Source organism: Heptranchias perlo, chromosome 20 (assembly GCF_035084215.1).
Source record: "Heptranchias perlo isolate sHepPer1 chromosome 20, sHepPer1.hap1, whole genome shotgun sequence".
Classification (NCBI taxonomy): domain Eukaryota; kingdom Metazoa; phylum Chordata; class Chondrichthyes; order Hexanchiformes; family Hexanchidae; genus Heptranchias; species Heptranchias perlo.
The window spans coordinates 4,408,370-4,434,271 of record NC_090344.1 but is presented as its reverse complement, the minus strand read 5'-3'; the positions used below and the strand labels follow the sequence as shown (position 1 = coordinate 4,434,271).

Here is a 25,902-nt window from a genome sequence, read left to right as displayed (position 1 = left end):
TATCAGGCAGGAGGAGATTGGTGTCAGTGACTGTGGGGTTGGTTTGTATCAGGCAGGAGGAGATTGGTATCAGTGACTGTGGGGTTGGTTTGTATCAGGCAGGAGGAGATTGGTATCGGTGACTGTGGGGTTGGTTTATATCAGGCAGGAGGAGATTGGTGTCAGTGACTGTGGGGTTGGTTTATATCAGACAGGAGGAGATTGGTGTCAGTGACTGTGGGATTGTTTTATATCAGACAGGAGGAAATTGGTGTCTGTGACTGTTTTTTTTATCAGACTGGAGGTGATTGATGTCAGTGACTGGGTTACATAAGAACATAAGAAATAGGAGCAGGAGTAGGCCAATCGGCCCCTCGAGCCTGCTCCGCCATTCAATAAGATCATGGCTGATCTGATCCTAACCTTAAATCTAAATTCATGTCCAATTTCCTGCCCTCTCCCCATAACCCCTAATTCTAGGGGTTCTTTACTTCTTGGAAACTGTCTATTTCTGTTTTAAATTTATTTAATGATGTAGCTTCCACAGCTTCCTGGAACTGGAATTAGCCATTTAGCCCCTGAAGCCTGCTCCCCCATTCAATTGGATCAGGACTAATCTGTATCACAACTCCATTTGATCGCCTTTGTTCCATATCCCTTGCAAACCTCACACAACACAAATCTATCAATCTCAATATTGAAAATTTCAATCGAGCCCCAGCATCCACAGCCTTTCGGGGAAGTGAGTTTGTCATTTCCACTACGCTTTGTGTGAAAAATTGCCACCTTATTTTGCTTGTAAATCACCTAGCTCTAATTTTAAGATTTTCAAGAAGGTGGCAGCTGGAGTATAATGTGTGGAAATGTGGAATTTTTTCACTTTGGTAGGAAGAATGGAAAGGGGAATATTTTTTTAAAAGGTGAGAGACTAAGAAATGTTGGTGTTCAGAGAGATTTAGGTGTCCCTGTGCATGGATCACAGAAAGTTAATATGCAGGTGCAGCAAACATTTAGGAAAGCAAATAGTATATTTGCCTTTATTGCAAGGGGGTTGGAGAATAAAAGTAAGGAAGTCTTGCTGCAATTATATAGGGCTTTGGTGAGACTCACCTGGATTACTGTGTACAGTTTTGGTCTCCTTACCTGAGCAAGTGTATACTTGCCTTAGAGCGGGTGCAACGAAGGTTCATTAGATTGATTCCTGGGATGAGAGGGTTGTTGTATGAGGAGAGATTGAGTAGAATGGCCCTATATTCTCTGGAGTTTGGAAGAATGAGAGGTGATCTCATTGAAACGTCTGAAATTCTTAGAGGGCTTGACAGGGTAGATGCTGAGAGGCTGTTTCCCCTGGCTGGAGAGTCTAGAACTAGGGGGCAAAGTCTCAGGAAAAGGGATCGGCCATTTAGGACTGAGATGAGGAAAAATGTCTTCACTCAGATGGTTGTGAATCTTTGGAATTAGTCGTTGAGTATATTCAAGAATGAGATCGAGAGATTTTTGAACACCGAGGGAATCAAGGAATCGGGCAGGAAAGTGGAGTTAAGGTAGAAGATCACCGATGTACTTACTGAATGGCAGAGCAGGCTCGAGGATTCTATTTCTTATGCCCTCTTGTTCTGGATTCCTCCTCCAGAAGAAATCATTTCTCTGCATCTATATTATTGAATCCCTTTATTATTTTAAACATCTCGATGAGGTCATGCCTCAATATTCTAAACTCATTGGAATTAAATCTAAGTTCATGCAACCCGTCCTCATAATTTAATCCTTTTAACCCCGGTATCATTCTGGTGAATCTACACTGCATCGTTCCCAAGGCCGATTGATCTCTCTCTCGGTTCGTTGCCCAGTTCTCCAGATGGGGTCTGACCAAGGTTCTTTACAACTGAAACATCACTTCTGTATTCCAACCCCACTCAAGATAAAGGTCAACATTAAATTAGACTTGTTGATTATTGTCAAGATTTGCAAGGAATTTACAAAGGATTCGAGGGGATCTTAGAGTTGGGATTTTTCTTTATTCTGTCCACTCAAGGAGTTTGATAACAGACTTACTCCTTTGAATTTAGTGCTGGATTATTGGTCCGTGATGTGTTTACTTGTTTGTATTTTGTTAAATACATTTGCTGAGTGGATTTAAATTGAAGACGAGATTCCCAGGCCTGATGCTCTATTCACACATTGAAGGTGAGAGAGATGCTGTGGGACACACGATAAGTCCAGTAGCTGAAAGTGATTCACAGACTGGGTTTTATGTTTAGTGATCCCGGGTACATTACCGATACCTTCCCTGGATCCCAAGGCTGGGAGAGGCACTCAGGAAGGTCTGGGCAGCAGGGACTTAGCCATGAGAGTAATTGAAGATATGAGAACTGAAATAATCTGAAGTGAGAAAGGAGAAAATGCATAATAATCGGTAATTAGGACATCAATTAGTCTCTTATCTTGAATTCATCAAGTAATTGACCCATTCTGTTTGAAACAAAGTTGATTTATTTGACATAGATCCGGAATATTGAATTTCAGCCCAGTTATCGCGGTTATTAACATCAGCAGAAACAAATCCAAACTGCCAGAATGAAGTTCTGCTGCTTAAACTCTCATCTTAGCCTTTGCTTATCTCTAGACTCGACTATTCCAATGCTCTCCAGGCCCGGCCGTCCACTTTACACCCTCCGTAAACTTGAACCCACAATCTCCAGATCAATAATCAGTCACATTATTCATTGTGTCACTGGCCCAGGCTGTGGAGAACACGGAGCAGCTCACACTCCCACAGCACTGCGGTATGAGCAGGGACCGAGTCAGCCTCAGTCATGAGCACTGGAATCCACGAGTCCGGGTGTGTCAAAGGTGCACGGTGAACAATCACCAAAGTGAAACATTTTGCCGCTTCCCTTCGATACCTCAGCTGGTCGAGTGACAAGACTGTCGCGGAAAATAAGATAAAGTCATCCTTATGTCATTTGTTCAACTCCTGCTCGAAGGAGTACGGGTGATTTTGCAATAAGCAGCACTTAGTTCAAGGTCACTCTCTTAACTTTACAGGCAACTTACAGATTAACATGTTGCCATGAAAGCACAGGACGCCTCTTTTCCTTTCTCAAACTTCAGAACTTTCTGTGTCTGCCCAAACAAGGCTGTTTTGCCTCTGCTCACCAGCAGGGAGTGCTTTTGAGCAGCAATACTTCAAAACACTCAGCTCTCACTTTCAGGCAAAAGAAGTCTTCGATCAGCACCGGACTCCACGAGTCTGAACATGTCAACAGGCGCACGGTGAACAATCACCAAAGACAATTCTTTCTATCGCTTCCCTTCGATAGCTCAGCTGGTAGAGCGGAGGACTGTAGTGAATTAAACAAAGTAAAGTCATCCTTAGGTCGCTGGTTCAATTCCGGCTCGAAGGAGTGAGTGTGATTTTGGAATAAGCAACAATTACCTCAAGGTCTCTCTCTGAACTTTACAGGCATCTTCCAGATTAACATTTTGCCACTGAGTCACAGGACACCACGTTTCCTTTCTCAAACCTGAAAGCTTTCTGTTTCTGCCCGAGCACGGCTGTTTCACTCGAGCATTTCCCTCTGCTCACCAGCAGGGAGTGCCTTTGAGCAGCAACACTTCAAATCGCCCTCAATTTCAGGCAAAAAGGTCTTCAGTCAGTCAGGGCTCACGCTGCTCCCTCAAGCTCGGGCGGCTGTTGCTTTCCGGTGACCTCGTCTTCCTTCCGAAGGCTCGGGCTCTTCTCAGCATCATTCATGATTACTGTGGCTTCCTGTTCTGCTGTTCCTCACTTGCTGATGCTCGATACCGCCGATTGGAGCAAAGTATTTAATATATTCAAGGAGCGGCAACCCAAATCAAGATTTCTCTGCTGGTCGTGGAGCAGCTTGGAGGCGAGTGTGAGGCGGGAACTGTGAAGGACGATTTACAAACAGCAAACGAGGAATTAGCTCAACTGGTAGAGCGCTCACTTAGCATGTGAGAAGTAGTGGGATCGTTGATTATATTCTCCACTCACCGATTGTCTTGGTGCAATTATACAGAAACAAGAGTGTTGTCAGCGAGTCCATAGCCCATGTACTTCCTAAACTTTACTGTGTGTTTGAGTACAGAGAGGTCAAGGGGCAGAACATCTTTTGATGGGCTGCAGTCAGCAAAAGTTCTTGATTTTGCTCTGCAGCAAAGATGGAAAGATGAGGTAAGAGATGGAAAAAAAGCTTCGTAATCCCTGATGCCTTCTCTGAAGATTGAATTCAGGACCCTCAGATTATGACACTGATGCACTGCTTGCTGCACTAAGAAGGCACTTACCAGGTCTGGATCCAGGCAGCACCACCAAGTTGGACAGTTTGCAAGGTATTGAAAGCAATAAAATAATGTACAGTTTGCAAAAAAATTCCCAAACCAAGTAGGAATCGAACCTCTTGCTTTCTAATCCATAATCATATGCATTATCCATTGCACCACTCGTCACAATTATAGTGAGGAAGTAGCATTTTGAGGCAGTGAGCATGGCAGAGGTACTAAATAAATACTTTCCATCTGTCTTCACCAAGGAAGAAGATGCTGCCAGAATGTCAGTAAAGGAAGATGTAGTTAAGATACTGGATTGGCTAAAAATTCATAAAGAGGAGGTACTTGAAAGGCTGGCTGTACTTAAAGTAGAAACATCACCTGGTCCGGATGGGATGCATCCTCCGTTAGTGAGGGAAGTAACGGTGGAAATTGCAGAGGTACTGGCCATAATAGAATCATAGAATCATAGAAGTTACAACATGGAAACAGGCCCTTCGGCCCAACATGTCCATGTCGCCCAGTTTATACCACTAAGCTAGTCCCAATTGCCTGCACTTGGCCCATATCCCTCGATACCCATCTTCCCCATGTAACTGTCCAAATGCTTTTTAAAAGACAAAATTGTACCCGCCTCTACTACTGCCTCTGGCAGCTCGTTCCAGACACTCACCACCCTTTGAGTGAAAAAATTGCCCCTCTGGATCCTTTTGTATCTCTCCCCTCTCACCTTAAATCTGTGCCCCCTCGTTATAGACTCCCCTACCTTTGGGAAAAGATTTTGACTATCGACCTTATCTATGCCCCTCATTATTTTATAGACTTCTATAAGATCACCCCTTAACCTCCTACTCTCCAGGGAATAAAGTCCCAGTCTGTCTAACCTCTCCCTGTAAGTCAAACCATCAAGTCCCGGTAGCATCCTAGTAAATCTTTTCTGCACTCTTTCTAGTTTAATAATATCCTTTCTATAATAGGGTGACCAGAACTGTACACAGTACTCCAAGTGTGGCCTCACCAATGCCCTGTACAACTTCAACAAGACATCCCAACTCCTGCATTCAATGTTCTGACCAATGAAACCAAGCATGCTGAATGCCTTCTTCACCACCCTATCCACCTGTGACTCCACTTTCAAGGAGCTATGAACCTGTACTCCTAGATCTCTTTGTTCTATAACTCTCCCCAACGCCCTACCATTAACGGAGTAGGTCCTGGCCCGATTCGATCTACCAAAATGCATCACCTCACATTTATCTAAATTAAACTCCATCTGCCATTCATCGGCCCACTGGCCCAATTTATCAAGATCCCGTTGCAATCCTAGATAACCTTCTTCACTGTCCACAATGCCACCAATCTTGGTGTCATCTGCAAACTTACTAACCATGCCTCCTAAATTCTCATCCAAATCATTAATATAAATAACAAATAACAGCGGACCCAGCACCGATCCCTGAGGCACACCGCTGGACACAGGCATCCAGTTTGAAAAACAACCCTCGACAACCACCCTCTGTCTTCTGTCGTCAAGCCAATTTTGTATCCAATTGGCTACCTCACCTTGGATCCCATGAGATTTAACCTTATGTAACAACCTACCATGCGGTACCTTGTCAAATGCTTTGCTGAAGTCCATGTAGACCACGTCTACTGCACAGCCCTCATCTATCTTCTTGGTTACCCCTTCAAAAAACTCAATCAAATTCGTGAGACATGATTTTCCTCTCACAAAACCATGCTGACTGTTCCTAATTAGTCCCTGCCTCTCCAAATGCCTGTAGATTCTGTCCCTCAGAATACCCTCTAACAACTTACCCACTACAGATGTCAGGCTCACTGGTCTGTAGTTCCCAGGCTTTTCCCTGCCGCCCTTCTTAAACAAAGGCACAACATTTGCTACCCTCCAATCTTCAGGCACCTCACCTGTAGCGGTGGATGATTCAAATATCTCTGCTAGGGGACCCGCAATTTCCTCCCTAACCTCCCATAACGTCCTGGGATACATTTCATCAGGTCCCGGAGATTTATCTACCTTGATGCGCGTTAAGACTTCCAGCACCTCCCTCTCTGTAATATGTACACTCCTCAAGACATCACTATTTATTTCCCCAAGTTCCCTAACATCCATGCCTTTCTCAACCGTAAATACCGATGTGAAATATTCATTCAGGATCTCACCCATCTCTTGTGGTTCCGCACATAGATGACCTTGTTGATCCTTAAGAGGCCCTACTCTCTCCCTTGTTACCCTTTTGCCCTTTATGTATTTGTAGAAGCTCTTTGGATTCACCTTTGCCTGATCTGCCAAAGCAATCTCATATCCCCTTTTTGCCCTCCTGATTTCTCTCTTAACTCTACTCCGGCAATCTCTATACTCTTTAAGGGATCCACTTGATCCCAGCTGCCTATGCATGTCATATGCCTCCTTATTATTTTTGACTAGTGCCTCAATCTCCCGAGTCATCCAAGGTTCCCTACTTCTACCAGCCTTGCCCTTCACTTTATAAGGAATGTGCTTACACTGAACCCTGGTTAACACACTTTTGAAAGCCTCCCACTTACCAGACGTCCCTTTGCCTGCCAACAGACTCTCCCAATCAACTTCTGAAAGTTCCTGTCTAATACCATCAAAATTGGCCTTTCCCCAATTTAGAATTTTAACTTTTGGGCCAGACCTATCCTTCTCCATAGCTATCTTAAAACTAATGGAATTATGATCACTGGTCCCAAAGTGATCCCTCACTATCACTTCTGTCACCTGCCCTTCCTTATTTCCCAAGAGGAGGTCAAGTTTTGCCCCCTCTCTAGTCGGGCCATCCACATACTGAATGAGAAATTCCTCCTGAATACACTCAACAAATTTCTCTCCATCCAAGCCCCTAATGCTATGGCTGTCCCAGTCAATGTTGGGAAAGTTAAAGTCCCCTACTATTACCACCCTATTTTTCTTGCAGCTGTCTGTAATCTCCTTACATATTTGCTCCTCAATTTCCCGTTGACTATTTGGGGGTCTGTAGTACAATCCTATCAAAGTGATCTCTCCCTTCTTATTTTTCAGTTCTACCCATATGGACTCAGTGGGCGAACCCTCGGATATATCCCCTCTCACTACTGCCGTGATGTTCTCCCTAATCAAGAACGCAACTCCCCCTCCTCTCTTACCTCCTGCTCTATCTTTCCTATAGCATCTGTACCCTGGAACATTGAGCTGCCAGTCCTGCCCCTCCCTTAGCCATGTTTCAGTAATAGCTATAACATCCCAGTCCCATGTACCCATCCATGCCCTGAGTTCATCTGCCTTGCCCATCAGACTTCTTGCATTGAAATAAATGCAGTTTAATCTAGTCTTCCCTTGGTCTTTGCCCTGCTTTCTCAGACCATCTGTCCGGTCATGTTCTGTACAATCTTCCAAACATCCTTAGATATGGGGGTGATGCCAGAGGACTGGAGAATTGCAAATGTTACACCCTTGTTCAAGAAAGGGTGAAAGATAAAACCCAGCATCCACAGACCAGTCAGTTTAACCTCGGTCGTGGGGAAAGTTCTAGCAACGATAATCCGGGATAGAATTAGCAGTAACTTGGACAAGTATTAGGGAAAGCTAGCACGGATTTGTGAAAGGCAAATTGTGTTTAACTAACTTGATAGAGTTTTTTGATAAGGTGCAGAGAGGGTCGATGAGGGCAATGCAGTTGATGTGGTGTGTTTGGACTTTCAAAAGGCGTTAGATAAAGTGCCGCATAATGGGCTTGTCATCAATATTAAAGCCCATGGAATAAAAGGGGCAGTAGCAGCATTGATACAGAATTGGCTCAATAACAGGAAACAGAGAGTCGTGCTGAACAGTTGTTTTTCAGAATGGAGGGAGGTGCGCAGTGGTGTTCCCCAGGGGTCGGTGCTGGGACCACTGCTTTTCTTGATATATATTAATGACTTGGACCTGGGTATACAGGGCACAATTTCCAAACTTGAAAGTGCAGTGAACAGTGAGGATAATAAACTGTGAGGAGAAGAGTGATTTACTTCAAGAGGTTCCCAATTCGATTCAGAAATGCAGTGGATCCGTGGCTCTAATGCAGGCGGACACCCTAAATGGGAAGATATGGAGGAAAAATTCGGATAAATGAGATGGTGGCCGGGTATGAGACGGGATATTAAAGATCTTGTGGTGGGATGTGTGATTGGTGCTCGGTGGATGGGATGCCAATCAACCGGGCTGCTTTGTCCTGGATGGTGTCGAGCTTCTTGAGTGTTGTTGGAGCTGCACTCATCCAGGCAAGTGGAGAGTACATAAGAACATAAGAACATAAGAAATTGGAGCAGGAGTAGGCCAATCGGCCCCTCGAGCCTGCTCCGCCATTCAATAAGATCATGGCTGATCTGATCCCAACCACAAATCTAAAGAACACAAGAAGTCGGAGCAGGACCCGGCCACATAGCCCCTGGGCCCTCTCCGCCACCCACAGGGCATTGACCGATCCGAACTCAGCTTCATGTCCAATTTCCTGCCCGCTCCCCATAACCCCTAATTCCCTTTACTTCTAGGAAACTGTCTATTTCTGTTTTAAATTTATCTAATGATGTAGCTTCCACAGCTTCCTGGGGCAGCAAATTCCACAGACCTACCACCCTCTGAGTGAAGAAGTTTCTCCTCATCTCAGTTTTGAAAGAGCAGCCCCTTATTCTAAGATTATGCCCCCGAGTTCTAGTTTCACCCATCTTTGGGAACATCCTTACTGCATCCATCATACTCCTGACTTGTGCATTGTAGATGGTGGAAAGGCTTTGGGGAGTCAGGAGGTGAGTCACTTGCTGCAGAATACCCAGCCTCTGACCTGCTCTTGCAGCCACAGTATTTATATGGCTGGTCCAGTTAAGTTTATGGTCAATGTTGACCCCCAGGATGTTGATGGTGGCGGATTCGGTGATGGTAATGCCGTTGAATGTCAAGGGGAGATGGTTAGACTCTCTCTTGTTGGAGATGGTCATTGCCTGGCACTTGTCTGGCGCGAATGTTGCTTGCCACTTATCTGACCAAGCCTGGATGTTGACCAGGTCTTGCTGCATGCAGGCACGGACTGCTTCATTATCTGAGGGGTTGGGAATGGAACTGAACCCTGTGCAATCATCAGTGAACATCCCCATTCCTGACCTTATGATGGAGGGAAGGTCATTGAAGAAGCAGCTGAAGATGGTTGGACCCAGGAGCTCTTGCAGCAATGTCCTGGGGCTGAGATGATTGGCCTCCAACAACCACTACCATCTTCCTTTGTGCCAGGTATGACTCCAGCCACTGGAGAGTATTCCCCCGATTCCCATTGACTTCAATTTTGCTGTTCAATTTTGTCCCCCATAATGAAAATTGGAACTATGTGAGCTACCTTCTAATCTCAGGGGACTATCGCTGACTCTATTGAGCTGTTGAGGATACAGGCAAGGGGCTCACAGAGCACCCGTCCCATCTCTTTAAACACCCGGGGGTGAATATCAACTGGACCTGGAGCTAAACCTATTTTAAGATTTCATATTTTATCCAAGATCACGTCCATTTCTATTTTAATATTTATGATGTTATTGTTGACAGCACATCCCACAGCTGGAATCTGAGCATCATCTACAGGAGTGTAGACTGATGAGAAATAGTCATTTAACAGCTCTGCCATAGCCTGGGAATCTGCCCTGAACTGTCTTTCAGTGGCCCTAAACCATCTTTAATGGTCTTCTGAATCCTGACGTAGCTGGAAAGGCGTTTGCTATTATTAGCACATTTGTGCACCATCTTCTTTTCAAAGATCTCTGAGCTTCTCTAATGGCTGCTTGTGTCTCCCTCGATTGTGGGTGATATTTGTCCCAATTCTCCTGTCAACTGAATTCATCCTGATCTGACTGTAAGACAGTTCGGGGAGTCAAGAATCATTCACCGCTAGACCCACACTGACAAGTAAAACCCCAGACGGTTCCTTAGTAAGGATTCCTCTGGTACCTCAGCATATATTTGTCAGCTATCTTGCAGTCCACTCCTGGAGGCCCCACTCCCTGAGCCTGCAACCTTCAGCAGGGTCAGTGGTGGAGTTCCGCAGTGGGAGTGATCCCAGAGTAACTGTCGGGATCGCCCCCACCCTGTGGATGGTCCGCTTCGTGTATTTTTAGTGATCCTGGTGTCTAACACGCACACAGCAATAAAATCATGAATTCTGGAAACACACTGCAGGTCCTTCTTTATCTGGAGATCGAATGACTGTTGTATAATTGTACCAGCAGTTAACAGGCTCCTGTGAACTCCTCCCTCTGCTATTTTGATGCAGACTTTAAATCATTTATTTTTAACGGGTTTATTTTAAATGAGTTAACGCCTGCCTTAAATAGTAGACTCAGGACTGTCACACAAACAGGTTAAATCTTCATAGAATAATTACCACAGTCATTTTTAGACTGGACTCCGCACGGCGACTTTGCTGTCAGTGAAGAGAGATGAGAAAGACCAAAGTGCCGTTTGCCCCTCTCAGTGTGGCCCTGAAGGACTGTGTCCAGGCTGAAGTTCTGCTCCCCCCAGATTGTCCTTTCTGAGCTCCAGTCAGGTGATGCTGAACAGTCAGGTGGGAAAGACTAAAATCTACAACAAGGTGTTTAAAACAAATCTGATTTATTTAATAGATATCCAGAATATTAAACTCCAGCCCAGTTATAGGGGTTATTGACATCAGAAGAAACAAACCCTAACTGTCAGAATGAACATGGTTCAGTCCTGGATGTGATTAACAGCAGAATCCAACCCCTGCAGTCAAATGTGAACTCGCTGGTGTCTCAGCACGTGTGATGACTGAGTGAATCCCTTCCCACACACGGAGCAGGTGAACAGTCTCTCCCCAATGGGCATGTGTTGATGTGTCAGCAGTTCATTTCTGCTTTTAAAGCTCTTCTCACAGTCAGTGAATTAAAAGGTCAGTCAATAGTGTGAACAAGTTAATGTTTCAGAAGGTGGGATGATCGAGTGAATCTCTTCCCACTCACAGAGCAGGTGAACAGTCTCTCCCCAATGGGCATGTGTTGATGTCTCAGCAGTTCGTTTCTGATTTTAAATCTCTTCCCAAAGTCAGAACATTTAAAGGTCTTTCATCAGTGTGAACTCGCTGGTGTCTCAGCAGAGTGGATGACCGAGTGAATCCCTTCCCACACACGGAGCAGGTGAACGGCCTCTCCCCAGTGTGAGTGCGCTGGTGTGTCAGCAGATAAATTTTGCTTTTAAATCTCTTCTCACACTCAGAACATTTAAAAGGTCTCTCATCGGAGTGAACTCGCTGGTGTGACAGAAGGTTGGATGACCGAGTAAATCTCTTCTCACACAAGGTACAGGTGAACGGCCTCTCCCCTGTGTGACTGCGTTGGTGTCTCACCATTTCGTTTCTGATTTTAAATCTCTTCTCACAGTCAGGACATTTAAAAGGTCTCTCATCAGTGTGAACTTGCTGGTGTGACAGAAGGTGTGATGAATGAGTGAATCTCTTCTTACACACAGAGCAGATGAACGGCCTCTCCCCAGTGTGAACTCGCTGGTGTGTCAGCAGAGTGGATGACCGAGTGAATCCCTTCCCACACACTGAGCAGGTGAACGGCCTCTCCCCAGTGTGAGTGCGTTGGTGCGACAGCAGATTCCTTTTGCTTTTAAACCTCTTCTCACAGTCAGAACATTTAAAAGGTCTCTCATCAGTGTGAACTCGCTGGTGTCTCAGCAGGGTGGATGACCAAGTAAATCCCTTCCCACACACGGAGCAGGTGAACGGCCTCTCCCCAGTGTGAGTTCGTTGGTGTCTCAGTAGTTCGTTTCTGATTTTAAATCTCTTCCCACAGTCAGAACATTTAAAAGGTCTCTCATCAGTGTGAACTTGCTGGTGTTGCACAAGGTATGATGAATGAGTGAATCCCTTCCCACACACGGAGCAGCAGAACGGCCTCTCCCCAGTGTGAACTCGCTGGTGTGCCAGCAGGATGGATGACCGAGTGAATCTCTTCCCACACACGGAGCAGGTGAACGGCCTCTCCCCAGTGTGAGCGCGTTGGTGTGTCAGCAGATGACTTTTGCTTTTAAACCTCTTCTCACAGTCAGAACATTTAAAAGGTCTCTCATCAGTGTGAACTCGCTGGTGTTGCAGAAGGTGTGATGACTGAGTGAATCTATTCTTACTCACGGAGCAGGTGAATGGGCTGTCCCCAGTGTGAACTCGCTGGTGTGATAGAAGCTGAGATGACCGAGTGAATCCCTTCCCACACACGGTGCAGATGAACGGTCTCTCCCCAGTGTGAATGCGTTGGTGTGTCAGCAGATTACTTTTGCTTTTAAACCTCTTCTCACAGTCCGAACATTTAAAAGGTCGCTTATCAGAGTGAAATCGCTGGTGCATCAGGAGGCTGTCTGACTGAGTGAATCCCTTCCCACACACGGAACAGGTGAACGGCCTCTCCCCAGTGTGATTGCGTCGATGAATTTCCAGCAGTGAAGGGTAATTGAATCCCTTCCCACAGTCCCCACATTTCCACGGTTTCTCCGTGGTCCGGGTGTCCTTGTGTCTCTCCAGGTTGGACGATCAGTTGAAGCCTCGTCCACACACACAACACGTATACAGTTTCTCCCCGCTGTGAATGGTGTGATGTTTTTTCAGGCTATGTAACTGGTTAAAGCTCTTTCCACAGTCAGTGCACTGGAACACTCTCACTCGGGTGTGTGTGTCTTGGTGCTTTTCCACTCACACTGATGTTTGAAATCTTCTCCCAGAGATAGAACAGACAAACATTTCTCCTTCCACATTCAAAGGCCGATGATATTCAGGTCCTGATGAATCGAGTGACTCTGTCAGATCTTGACGTGGTCTTTGGTTTGAGTTTCCTGTCGGCAAATCCTCCCCTTCTAATAACCTGTGAAAGGAGATTATAAAAGTTATCACTGTAAGTACAGGATACAAATTCAGATCAGATAACTCGTCGTTCTATGGAACATTCTTTCCTCTCTTATTCCTCAAAGCTGTAAATCCCCGTCCCACTAACTCTCCCTCCTCGCTGTGCTGAAATCCAAACCCATCAAATCATCTTTCAGTGGTACTAAACCATGAGTGAAAGGGTGAGAGAGTGAATGTGAGAGAGTGAATGTGAGAGAGTGAGTGTGAGAGAGTGAGTGTGAGAGTGTGACTGTGAGAGAGTGAATGTGAGAGTGAATGTGAGAGAGTGAATGTGAGAGAGTGAATGTGAGAGTGTGAGAGAGTGAATGTGAGAGAGTGAATGCGAGTACAGCAGTGGGCTCGATGTGGAGAATGAAGTGGGGCAGGTGGAGCATGTTTCAGTGGGGCAGCAGTGATCATAATCTCATTCGGTTTAGAACAGTTATGGAAAAGGACAAGGGACAGTCAAATGTGAAAATTCTTAACTGGAGGAGGGCTAATTTTATGAGTTAAAAAGGGATCTTGTCCAGATGAATTGGTATCAAAAATTGGCAACAAAACAGTAATTGAACAATGGGAGGCCTTCGAGGAGGAGTGGGTTTGGTAGAGAGTAGACAGATTCCCACGAGGAGCAAAGGAATAGCATCCAAAGCTAGAGCTCCCTGGATGACGAAAGAAAAAGAGATCACCATTTCTTCTTCATTTACCGATGCTCCCTGACTGATCACCATTTCTCCTTCATTTACAGACTCCCCCTGACTGATCACCATTTCTCCTTCATTTACAGACTCCCCCTGACTGATCACCATTTCTCCTTCATTTACAAACGCTCGTTGACCGATCACAATTTCCCCCTCATTTGCATATGTTCCCTTATCGATCACGATTTCTCCTTCATTTACAGATGCTCCCTGACCGAATACCATTTCTCCTTCATTTACAGACCCTCCCTGACCGATTACCATTTCTCCTTCATTTACAGACACTCCCTGACCGATCACGATTTCTCCTTCATTTGCAGACGCTCCGTGACCGATCACCATTTCTCCTTCATTTACAGACGCTCCCTGACCGATCACCATTTCTCCTTCATTTACAGATACTCCCTGACCGATCACCATTTCTCCTTCATTTACAGACGCTCCCTGACCGATCACCATTTCTCCTTCATTTACAGACGCTCCCTGAGAAGTCCCAGTTTCCTCCGCGCATGCGCGGGGCCGCGGCCTTTTGTTGAGAGTTGGTCCGGAGCGAAACGGGAGAAACCGGAAACCGGCGGGTAGTGAGGGGGGATAATGTTCACTGTTTTATATTCGGGTCTGGGGCCGCACTCGGGGTTTGTGAAGCCTGAGCCTGGGCCTGAGCCCGGACCCGGGCCCCGGGGTTTATTGATCCTCTTGCTCCGATCCTCTCACCTGCACCGAACGCGCTCCTCCCGCAGCCTCGACTGACCGCGCATGCTCAGGACACACTGTCTGATAATGAGTCAGACTGCGCCTGCGCACTGTGCTCCACTGATTCAGATAGGGCACAATCTGTACCGCGCTGCATGCTGGGTGATGCATCCGCCATTAATGATCTTAATATCAGGCCGAATAGCAAAGACATTGGAAGCAGAGAGAGCGCGTATGGATCAAGAATAATAAAATAAACTGAAACCCCAGCTCTTTGTGCCATTTAAACCGGCACAAACACACAGTGTAGACGCACCACCACTTTGGTGAACTCCAGAAAATATTTTTTAAGGTAACTTTTATTAATTTCGTGTTATTAAATGTTGCAACTGACGGGTTCAATTAATGTTTATTTTCGAACTGCACCTGAGGATGTCAGTCTCAACACTAATCCCGCCCTGGTGATGAAGGAGAGTTCCAGACCAAAAGGAGGAGCGGAAATTGACTGGAGGGGTGAGGGGTGAGTTGATCCTCCAACCAATCGGAGTGTGTGAGGGGTGGGAGTTGCGGCACCGAATGGGCGGTCTCAGCCCAGACGTCCCTCATTGTCTGAAACATAATTTTTAAAACCTAATTTATCTTCAACTCCAGGAGACAACTCGACCTTTCTGTTGCGTCTTGAAACAGATGAAACCAGATGAGGTGGAGCAAACATTTCAACATTTGTTAGAAAAACACATTAATTAAGAACAGCCAACATGGATCATTTGAGATAACTCAAGTCTGCTGATAAAGGAAATGCAGTGAATGTTGTGCCCATTGATTGCGAAAGGGTGTTTGATGAGATGACGGACAGGAGGCTTGTTGATAAAATTAATACTTACCGTATTAAAGGGAATGAGGCAATTTGGATCGGAAGTTGTGTAAAGGACAGAAAACAGAGAGTAGTGGTTAATGGATGTTCTTCAGACTGGTGGGATGTAAACAGTGGTGTCCCCCAGGGTTAGTGTTGGGACCATTGCTCTTCTCAATATAGAGAATGTTCTGAGCTTGGGTATGTGGGACACAAGGTGACAATTTCTAGATGACGCCAAAATTGGGGCAACTGTGAAGGAGTGTCAGTGACTTCATTGTGACGTGCACGGGATAGTGAATGGGCCAGGTGGAATGTAATGCAGAGAAATGTGACGTTATGCGTTTTGAGAGGAAGGAAAATGAGATGAAATGTGCACTAAATGGTCAAAGTTTTAAAGTAGAGGAGCGGGGAGACTGAGGGGTGGAAGGTTCTAACCAATGCATTGTCTTATTAATTAACAAGTCTGAGAGTCAGCAACATTAAAGCCTCATTAGAAATATATGAGCAAACTCTCTTCCCTCGAACATACCAGAGTAAACATGCAAATCCCCCGTGGAGACGAGATCAGTCCTCTGGATGGAACCACGGACGCCCTGAGCTTGATCTCCGGTGTCTCCAGTCCCAACTGCCCCTTACATCAGTAGCCCCTCACTTTTACACCCTGCTGTGATCCATCTCTGTCAGTGAAGCTGGAACTTCCCTAATCTGTGGTTTACAAAGACACATTGCTTGGTTCCCAGCAGTTACTTTTCTTCAGTCGTGTTCTCATGAACCCTAAACTACCCTGTTTACTGTTAATTAGAATCATAGAATCAAAGAAAATTTATGGCACAGAACGAGGCCATTTGGCCTTACGTGTCTGCGCCAGCCGAAAATGAGCCACCCAGCCGAATCCCACTTTCCAGCACTTGGTCCATAACCTTGTAGGTCACGGCACGTCAGGTGCATATCCGGGTACCTTTTAAATGAGTTGAGGATTTCTGCCTCGACCACCCTTTCAGGCAGTGAGTTCCAGACACCAACCACCCTCTGGGTGAAAAATGTTTTCATCAGCTCCTCAATAATCCTTCTACCAATCACTTTAAATCTATGCCCTGCCCCTTGTTTACTGACCTCTCTGCTAAGGGAAAGCAGTCCTTCTTATCCACTCTATCTCGGCCATACATAAATTTGTACACCTCAATTAAATCACTCCTCAGCCTCCTCTGTTTCAAAGAGAACAATCGCAGCCTATAAATCTTTCTTCATAGCTAAAATTATCCAGTCCTGGCAACCTCCTCGTAAATCTCCCCTGTACCCTCTCTAGTGAAATTAAACCCTTCCTGTATTGTGGTGACCAGAACTCTACACAGTACTCAAGTTGTGGACTAAACATTGTTTAATACAGTTCCAGCATAACCTCCCTGGTCTTATATTCTCTGCCGTGGCTAATAAAGGAACGTATTCCACATGCCTTCTTAACCACCATATCTACCTGTCATGCTACCTTCAGGGATCTGTGCACATGCATTCCAAGGTCCCTCACGTCTTCTACACCGTTCAGTATCCTCCCATTTATTTGTGCTCCCTTGCGTTATTTGCCGGCCCCAAATGCATTACCTCACACTTCTCCGGATTGAATTCCATTTACCACTTTTCCGCCTCCCTGACCAGTCCATTGATATCTTCCTTCACTTTCCTCCTCACTATCAACCATCCGGCCAATTTTGTATCATCTGCAAACTTCTTGATCAAGCCCCCTACATTTAAGTCCAAATCATTAATAAACATCACAAAAAGCAAGGGACCGAGTACTGAGCTCTGCGGAACCCCACTGGAAACAGCCTTCCAGTCATAAAAACACCAGTCGATCATCACCCTTTTCTTCCTGCCACTGAGCCAATTTTGGATCCAACTTGCAACTTTGCCTTGGATCCCATGGGATTGTACCTTTTTGACCAGTCTGCCATGTGCAATCTTGTCAAAACTCTTGCTAAAATCCATGTAGACTATGTCAAATACATTACCCTCATCGACTCTCCTTGTTACCTCCTCAAAAAATTCAATCAAGTTAGTCAGACACGACCTTCCCACAACAAATCCACGCTGACTGTCCTTGATTACTCCGTGCCTTTCTAAGTGATGGTTTATCATGTCCCTCAGAATTGATTCTTAAACTTGCCCACCAACGAAGTTAGACTGACTGGCCTGTAATTACTCGATCTGTCCCTCGGTCTCTTTTTAAACAATAGTACAACATTAGCAGTCATCCAATCCTCCAGCACCACGCCTGTATCCACTCAGAATTGGAAAATGATGGTTAGAGCCTCCGTTATTTCCTCCCTTGCTTCTTTTAACACTCTGCGATACATTTCATCCCTCTCTGATGATTTATCTACTTTCAAAGATGCTGAACCCCTCAATGCTGCTTCTCTCACGAAGTTTATCGCATCCAATATTTCACACTCCTTCTCCTTAACTACAACGTCTGCACCATCCCTCTCTTTTGTGAAGACGGAAGCAAAGCGTTCATTAAGAACCATACCTACATCATCCGCCTCCACACATAGGTTCCTTTCTTGGTCTCTAAAAGTCCCTACTCTTCCCTTCATTATCCTCTTGTTCTTAATGTATTTATTAAACATCTTTGGATTTTCCTTGATTTAATTTGCCAATATTTTTTGATTCCCTCTCTTTGGTTTCCTAATTTCCTTTTTAATTTCACCCCTGCACTTTTTATACTCCTCGAGGCTTTCTGTATTATTGAGCTCTCGGTGTCTGACATGAGCTTTCCTTTTCTGCCTTATCTTACCCTGTATGATGCTTGACATCAGGAGATAAAATTTTATATTCATTAAATAAGCATCACACATTACAATCTGATCTACTATATTGCTCACTCTGGTTCAGGTTTACATTATGGTTAATAACAGAAAAAGTCCTGTTCCTTCCCCTTATCGGATTAGAGATTCCAACAAGCCGATTCTGTGGAATGGAATGGCTGATTAGTGTTGCCATGGCGACCTGCCTGCAGTCAAGCGCCTGTTTGAGTTTCTAACTCAGATTAAACTTCTCTTTCCCATAATACACATTATATCAGACATTTAATGTCAATGTATTTTAGCCATGTTATGTTAATATTTCTAAAGCCTGCAAAGTGTTCAGATACACAAACCTTTAAAAGTGGGAGGTCAAGTTGATCAAGTGGTTGAAAAAATTCATGTGATCCTCGGTTTTACAAATAGGGGTATAGAGCACAAAAGGACAGAGGCCATGTAAACCTGTACAAGTTATTGGTTAGGCTGCGGTTAGAATATTGTGTCAAGTTTTGGGGATCTTACACTCGGGAAAATGTCAAGGCCATGGAGAGAGTGCAGAAGAGATTCACTGAAATGTGAAATACCAGTGACGAGAGACTTTAGTTATGAGGAGAGACTGGAGAAACTGGGACTCTTTTCATAGATCAAAGAACGGTAAGGGGAGATCTCAGGGTAGTGTTCAAAATTTGATTATGGGCATTGTCTAAATGTGTTAGGGACACTCAATGTCTCCTAATGTCTGTGTGCAGGCGAGGAGCAGATGGGTTTATCTTATCATCTTCTGGTTAAATGTTGTTCTCATCGAGGTGAGCACCCAGTGTTAACACTCTCCAGACAGGTACAGCACGGGTTAGATACAGAGTAAAGACCCTCTACACTGTACCATCAAACACTCCCAGGACAGGTACAGCACGGGTTACATCAAGAGTAAAGCTCCCTCTACACCGTACCATCAAATCCTCCCAGGACAGGTACGGCACTAGTTAGATACAAAGTTAAGATCCTCTCTACTTTGCCTACTTTGCCATTAAACACTCCGAGGCCAGGTACAGCAGGGGTTACATATACTGTACCACAAAACCCTCATAGGGCAAGTACAGCACGGGTTAGATACAAAATAAAGCTCCCTCTACTTTGTCCCATCAAACACTCCTGGGGCAGGTACAGCACGGGTAAGATACAGAGGAAAGCTCCCTCAGCACTGCCCTATCAAACACACCCAGGATAACGACAGCACAGGTGAGACACAGAGTAATGCTCCCTCTACACTGTCCCATCCAACACTCACAGACCTTACTGAGCAGGGTTTCTAGGCACTGCAGTGATGTCTTAAACCAGTGCCATTCAGCCCATCTGGTCCTGTCCGTGTCCCTTTTAAGGTGGAGAGCTGGGACATCCTTTCTCAAAACAAATCCCACCGGTTCATTGTGAGAATCCCAGGGGAAGGGTCAAGGTCCAGAGTGTGGAATGCCTGTACAAAATGCCGGCTTTTTTAAAGTCATGACGCTGATCAAAGTCTGCGTGAAGTTTTCTTGCCACTTGTGTCAAGATTTGGAAAAGACCTGCTGCCTGACACTTTAAATATTGCACAGCTTTAAAAGTAGCTCACAGTGTCCGAAGAGGCAGTGATATCATTAGGTTTTTATGTATCTCCTTGTGCTCCATCTCCTTAACAACACTAGCTGATCACAGCAATGTTTTCATCAAATGGAATCCCAGTGTGAAAAATTGCACAATTTCACAGCGAAGCAACATAGGCAAGATTGGTGGGAGATGCGACTGGAGATAATGGGCCTGGGGCAGTGAGAACATCTCTTTGCATTAAGATATTCAGTATCCGAAGATGCAGGGAGATGAGGCCGTTGTGTCTATTTATCCTGGTGTCTGCAAAATCCATCGTCTCTCAACACCCAGCATCATTCTCCCCCTTTCCTGCTTTCCAGTTAAGGTTTTTTTCTCGTTAAGTCGCAGTATTTGCTTTGAACATCTAATTCACCGGCATCTGGAGGAGCAGAGGAAGCTGGAGATAAAGTAATGACAGAAACAGAAGGAGATGGCTCGTGATGGCAGAATCTTGTGTGTGTCATTTGCTTCAAGTGAGACATGACAGCCCTGCGTTGCCTTGCACCTTTCCAAGGAGCTGCACTGATTCGGTGCGTGTGTTTTGGAAATGGAAACAGTTCCACCAGCAGCTTGTGGTAATATTTCCCCTCACTGTCCATTTCATGTCCCTGCCTACCCGCACTTGGTGCTGTCGTTGTCTGAACAAGTCTTTCATGTTCTAACAGCAAATTCCATTTTGTGCGAGCAACTTGTCTGGGACGAAAGTGACGTGAGTTTCAAAGGTACAAGTCGGAAAGACAGCGTTGGTCTGCTTGCTTGAATGAAAATTGCAGCGGATTCGCTGGTGGTCCAGTGCTGAGGATTCGGCGCTCTCGCCGCCGCGCCACCATGTTTGATTCCCGATCAGGGAACTTGACTTTCCTGGTGTTGTTCAAAATAGCACCAACCAAATTCCCCTGACTGAGCACAAAGCTCGCTCCTGATCAACATGAGCAATTTCACCGCTCCTGCCTGAACAGCCAGCAGCCCATCATTCTTCAATTTTACAACCCATAAGAGCGATACACAACGCACTTTCTTGCCTTCTGTAAAATGCCTCCTGTTCGAAAGTCGTGCCGCTGATCAAAGTCTGCATGAAGTTTTCTTGCCATTTCTGTCATGATTTGGAAAAGATCTGCTGCCTGACACTTTAAATGTTGGCGACCTTGGAAAGGTGCAAGGCAACGCAGGTTTGTCATGTCTCACTTGAAGCAATTGACACACACAAGATGGGCGGAACAGTGGCAAATGGAATTTAACCCGGAAAAGTGCGAGGTGATGCACTTTGGAGGGACTAACAAGGCAAGGGAATACACAATGAATGGGAGGACCCTAGGCAAGACAGAGGGTCAGAGGGATCTTGGTGTGCAAGTTCACAGATCCCTGAAGGCGGCGGAACAGGTAGATAAGGTGGTAAAGAAGGCATATGGGATACTTGCCTTTATTAGCCGAGGCATAGAATATAAGAGCAAGGAGGTTATGATGGAGCTGTATAAAACACTGGTTAGGCCACAGCTGGAGTACTGTGTGCAGTTCTGGTCGCCGCACTACAGGAAGGATGTGATCGCTTTGGAGAGGGTGCAGAGGAGATTCACCAGGATGTTACCAGGGCTGGAGCGCTTCAGCTATGAAGAGAGACTGGGAAGATTGGGTTTGTTTTCCTTGGAGCAGAGGAGGCTGAGGGGGGACATGATTGAGGTGTACAAAATTATGAGGGGCACAGATAGGATGGATACTAAGGAGCTTTTTCCCTTCGTTGAGGGTTCTATAACAAGGGGACATAGATTCAAGGTAAAAGGCGGGATGTTTAGAGGGGATTTGAGAAAGAACTTTTTCACCCAGAGGGTGGTTGGAGTCTGGAACTCACTGCCTGAAAGGGTTGTGGAGGCAGGAACCCTCACAACATTCAAGAAGCATTTGGATGAGCACTTGAAATGCCATAGCATACAAGGCTACGGACCAAATGCTGGAATATGGGATTAGAGTGGACAGGGCTGATGGCCGGCGCGGACACGATGGGTCGAAGGGCCTCTCTCCGTGCTGTATAACTCTATGACTCTATGACTCTATGACCTTTAACTGTAGCTCACAGTGTCCGAACAGTCACTGTTATCATTAGCCTTTTATGTATCTTCTTGCACTCCATTTCCTGAACAACACCAGCTGATCACAGCATCGCTTTCTTCAAGCTGAATCCCAGTGTGAAAAAATGAACAATTTCAAAGCTAAGCAACGTGTGCAATATTGGAAGAAGAGTGCGAGGGGAGATAATTGGCTTGGATCAGTGATCTCTTGAGCATTCAGACATTCATTATCTGAAAGAAGCACGGAGATGATATTTTGGTCTAGATTTATCAGTGTGGAAAAGAAGCAGGGAGTTGAGATCCTTTTGTCCATTCATCCTGCAACAGACAAAATCCTTCGCCTCTCAATACCCAGCATCTTTCTTTCCAACTCCTTGCTCTTCAGGGAAGTCTTGGTTTCATTAATTCTCAGTGTTTGCAGCAAACATCTAATTCACCTGGCAGATCTGGCCGTGTCTTCTAGTCAAACGTCATCCCATCGTGTTGACATCATGTTAGCAACTCAAGATAAGCTGTTTTATGTTGATGGAATGCATTCGAGCCAGTTTTCTGGATCAATATGTTGAGGAACCAACAAGGGAACGGGCTATTTTAGATCTAGTATTGTGTAATGAGACAGGATTAATTAGAAATCTTATTGTAAATGATCCTCTGGCGAAGAATGATCATAATATGATAGAATTTCATATTGAGTTTGAGAGTGATGTCGTTAAGTCCGATACTAGGGTCTTAAAATTTAATCAAAACCAATAACGTTGTAATGAGAGGTGAGTTGGCTTAGGAGTTTGGGACATGAGATTAAAAATATGATGGTAGATAAGCAATGGCGAACATTTAAAGAAATAATTCATTATTCCTCAACAAAATTACATTCGTTTGAGGATTAAAAACTCCACCGGAAAAGTGGTGCAACCTTGGTTAACTGGAGAAATTAATAATAGTATTAGGTTAAAAGAGGCTCACAGTGTTGCCAAAATGAGTAGTAAGACTGAGGATTAGGAGGGTTTTGGAAATCAGCAAAGGATGACCAAGAAATTGCTAAAATGGGAGAAAATAGAATGAGGGTAAACCAGCAAGAATTATAAAAATGGATTGTTAGAGCTTCTACAAGAGTGTTTTAAAGTAAGAGATTAGCGAAAGTAAACATGGGTCCCTGGGAGGCAGAGACTGGAGAATTTATAATGGAGAATAAGGAATGGCAGAGATGTAAACAAGTATTTGGTATCTGTCGTCACAGTAGATGACACAAAAATCATACCGGAACTATTGGGGAACCAAGGTTCAAATGAGAGTGAGGAACCTAAAGCAATTAATATTAGTAATGAAAAAGTACCGGATAAATTAATGGGACTAAAAGCTGACAAATTCATTGGCCCTGATGGCCGAGATCCTAGGGTTTTAAAAGATTTGGCTGCAGAGAAAGTTGGTTTTATCTTCCAGAGTTCCCATGATTCTGGAAAGGTCCCCATGGATTGGAAGATACCAAATGTAACCCCGCTAGTCAAGAAAGGAGGGAGAGAGAAAACAGGGAAATACAGGCCATTTGGCCTGAAAATAGTAGTAGGGAAATTGCGAGAATTTATTACTAGGGACTTGGTAAGAGGGCACTTAGAAAATCATAATATGGTTAGGCACATGCAACACGGTTTTATGAAAGGGAAATTGTGTATGGCAACTCTATTAGAGGTTTTGAGGGTGTAGATCGCAGGTACTTTAGTTCTGTCTTCACAAAGGAGGACACAAATAACCTCCCGGAAATGTTAGGGTACCAAAGGTCTAGTGAGAGGGAGAAAATGAAGGAAATCAGTATTAGTAAAAAAAAATAGTGCTTGGGAAATTAATGGGGCTGAAAGCTGACAAATCCCCAGGGCCTGATAATCTACATCCCAGAGTACTAAAGGAAGTGGCCTTGGAAATAATGGATGCTTTGGTGGTCATCTTCCAAAATTCGATAGACTCTGGAACAGTTCCTCCAGATTGGAGGGTGGTAAATGTAACCCCACTATTTAAAAAAGGAGGGAGAGAAAAAAACAGGGAACTACCGACCAGTTAGCCTAACATCAGTCGTGGGGAAAATGCTGGAGTCCATTATAAAGGATGTGATAACAGAAAACTTGGAAGGCATTAACGGGATTGGACAGAGTCAGCATGGGTTTATGAAAGGGTTTGGGGATTTGTTGACGTACAGAAAACAGAAAGTCGGAATAAAGAGGTCATTTTTGGGTTGGCAGGTTGTAACTGGTGGGGTGCCGTGAAGATCAGTGCTTGGGCCTCAGCTATTTACAATCTATATTAATGACTTAGATGAAGGGACCGAGTGTAATGTATCCAAGTTTGCTGACGATACAAAACTAAGTGGGAAAGTAAGCTGTGAGGAGGACGCAAAGAGGATGCAAAGTGATACAGACAGGTTAAGCTGACGATCCGGATTCTTTCCCCTCAGTCTGGTTCAGTAATAACTGAAGTCGAATACATTTTAAAGTCCAACACATCTTTAATAGCAGGGTTCTTAGTCTGCAGCATTGATTTGGACTCCTGATAGAGTCCCTCTATGCTGGCAGAGCAAGAACAAAAACATACAGAAATCCACACGTTTTTATACAAATGAATAGGGTTGGAACATACTTAACGAGGGTCAACACCAATCATAAGCCGGGCATAGGTTGCCATGCGAGGTTACATTATTTCAGGCCAATCATAGATCGTCCATGTGCTGATCATGCTGCTGTTAGACATCAAAGGGGATAACTTCCTCACTTTCCAACTTGGAATGTTCTTCCCTGTTCCTTCTGTTCCTTATCTCCCAACCTGGAATGTCTTTCAACTTTGGCTAAGCTCGTTACCTATATTGATCTGCCATAAACATGGAGACATTCAGACCAGTCCTTGACTCACATCAAAGACCTATCATTGATAAGACAATGCAGGCCTGCTGACTAAGCAAACATATGGCCCAGCAGGAGGCCAGGCCACCTGTACCAATCTCAGTTACTAACTAATTAACCCTTTCTAACCATTTTGCATTCTGCTTCTTTGCCACGTAGGCATTTTAATATTTTACCGAAAACTGACCACGTAGGGATTCTCATTCCCCCCTTTTATCATTTTATGATAACCAATTATTACGGTGCTCACTGGTTCTGCAGCGCAGCAACATTTAAGTAAGCAATAAACTATAAGAATTATAACAATGAATATGACTAGCCCTTGAACTAGAGAAGTCCCAATAGAACACAGACATGTTTCATCAATACGCCTTTGTATCTTATCTGTTCTCAGGAACAGACTCCTTCTAAACATCTCTCAAGTAAGCTGCGAATGTCCTTGGTCAGCTAAACCTATTCATGTTAATTTGAAAAGGCTAACATAGTCAAATATCCCATGGTGCTTTATATTTTGTTTCCAGCCTAACTAGACTGAATGGTACCTTTCAGACCATTTTACACCTGTGAATTGGTGCCCTCCCCATTATATCCCTTAATCCAAATTCTCCCTACAATATCCCGTTAGATGCTGTACCTCATCTTAACCAGGTTCCCTTCGTGTTGGCCACCAGTCCGGGTGGAAGAGAGGCAGAGCATCTGATAATCCTATCAAACTATAATTGTCTTCCCTTTTACATGCACCTTACCCCAGCGGGTGCTACTCCCAGTACCATTAAGATGTGTTCTTAGTTGAAACCACAGAGACAATGGGGACATTCTCACCCAGGCTCTGTTTTACTATCTTTGCCAAACCCTTCATCCTCTACTTACATTTATTACATGCAATGAAAATCAAGAAGCACATTACAACAAACTGCACTACGACTAATACATATGAAACTAATCTAATCCAAAGATGGATCTGTATATTCAGTCCCAAATTCCAGAGGTCATTTCACCAGGTGGTGACTTTAATTTGGTCAATGTCATGCTTAATGTTGTTATTGTCCTGTTGTAGGTTATAATAAACCTTCTGGGA

The 25,902-nt window shown here is 44.6% G+C and overlaps 1 protein-coding gene and 1 non-coding gene across 2 annotated transcripts in view; one reads left to right on the top strand and one right to left on the bottom strand.

Moving 5' to 3' along the window:
• The first annotated feature begins 3,292 nt into the window (after positions 1–3,292).
• Positions 3,293–3,386, top strand: trnay-gua (transfer RNA tyrosine (anticodon GUA)). The gene is made up of 2 exons: positions 3,293–3,329; positions 3,351–3,386. It is a non-coding gene; the product is annotated as a tRNA-Tyr (tRNA).
• A 7,513-nt stretch (positions 3,387–10,899) lies between these two features.
• LOC137335573 (zinc finger protein 84-like) overlaps positions 10,900–25,902 on the bottom strand; it is a 30,738-nt gene continuing 15,735 nt past the window's right edge. Inside the window, exon 2 of the mRNA XM_068000887.1 lies at positions 10,900–12,834. Coding sequence (XP_067856988.1) covers positions 11,331–12,834 — 1,504 coding nt within the window. The 3' untranslated portion in view covers positions 10,900–11,330. The remainder of the gene's footprint in view (positions 12,835–25,902) is intronic.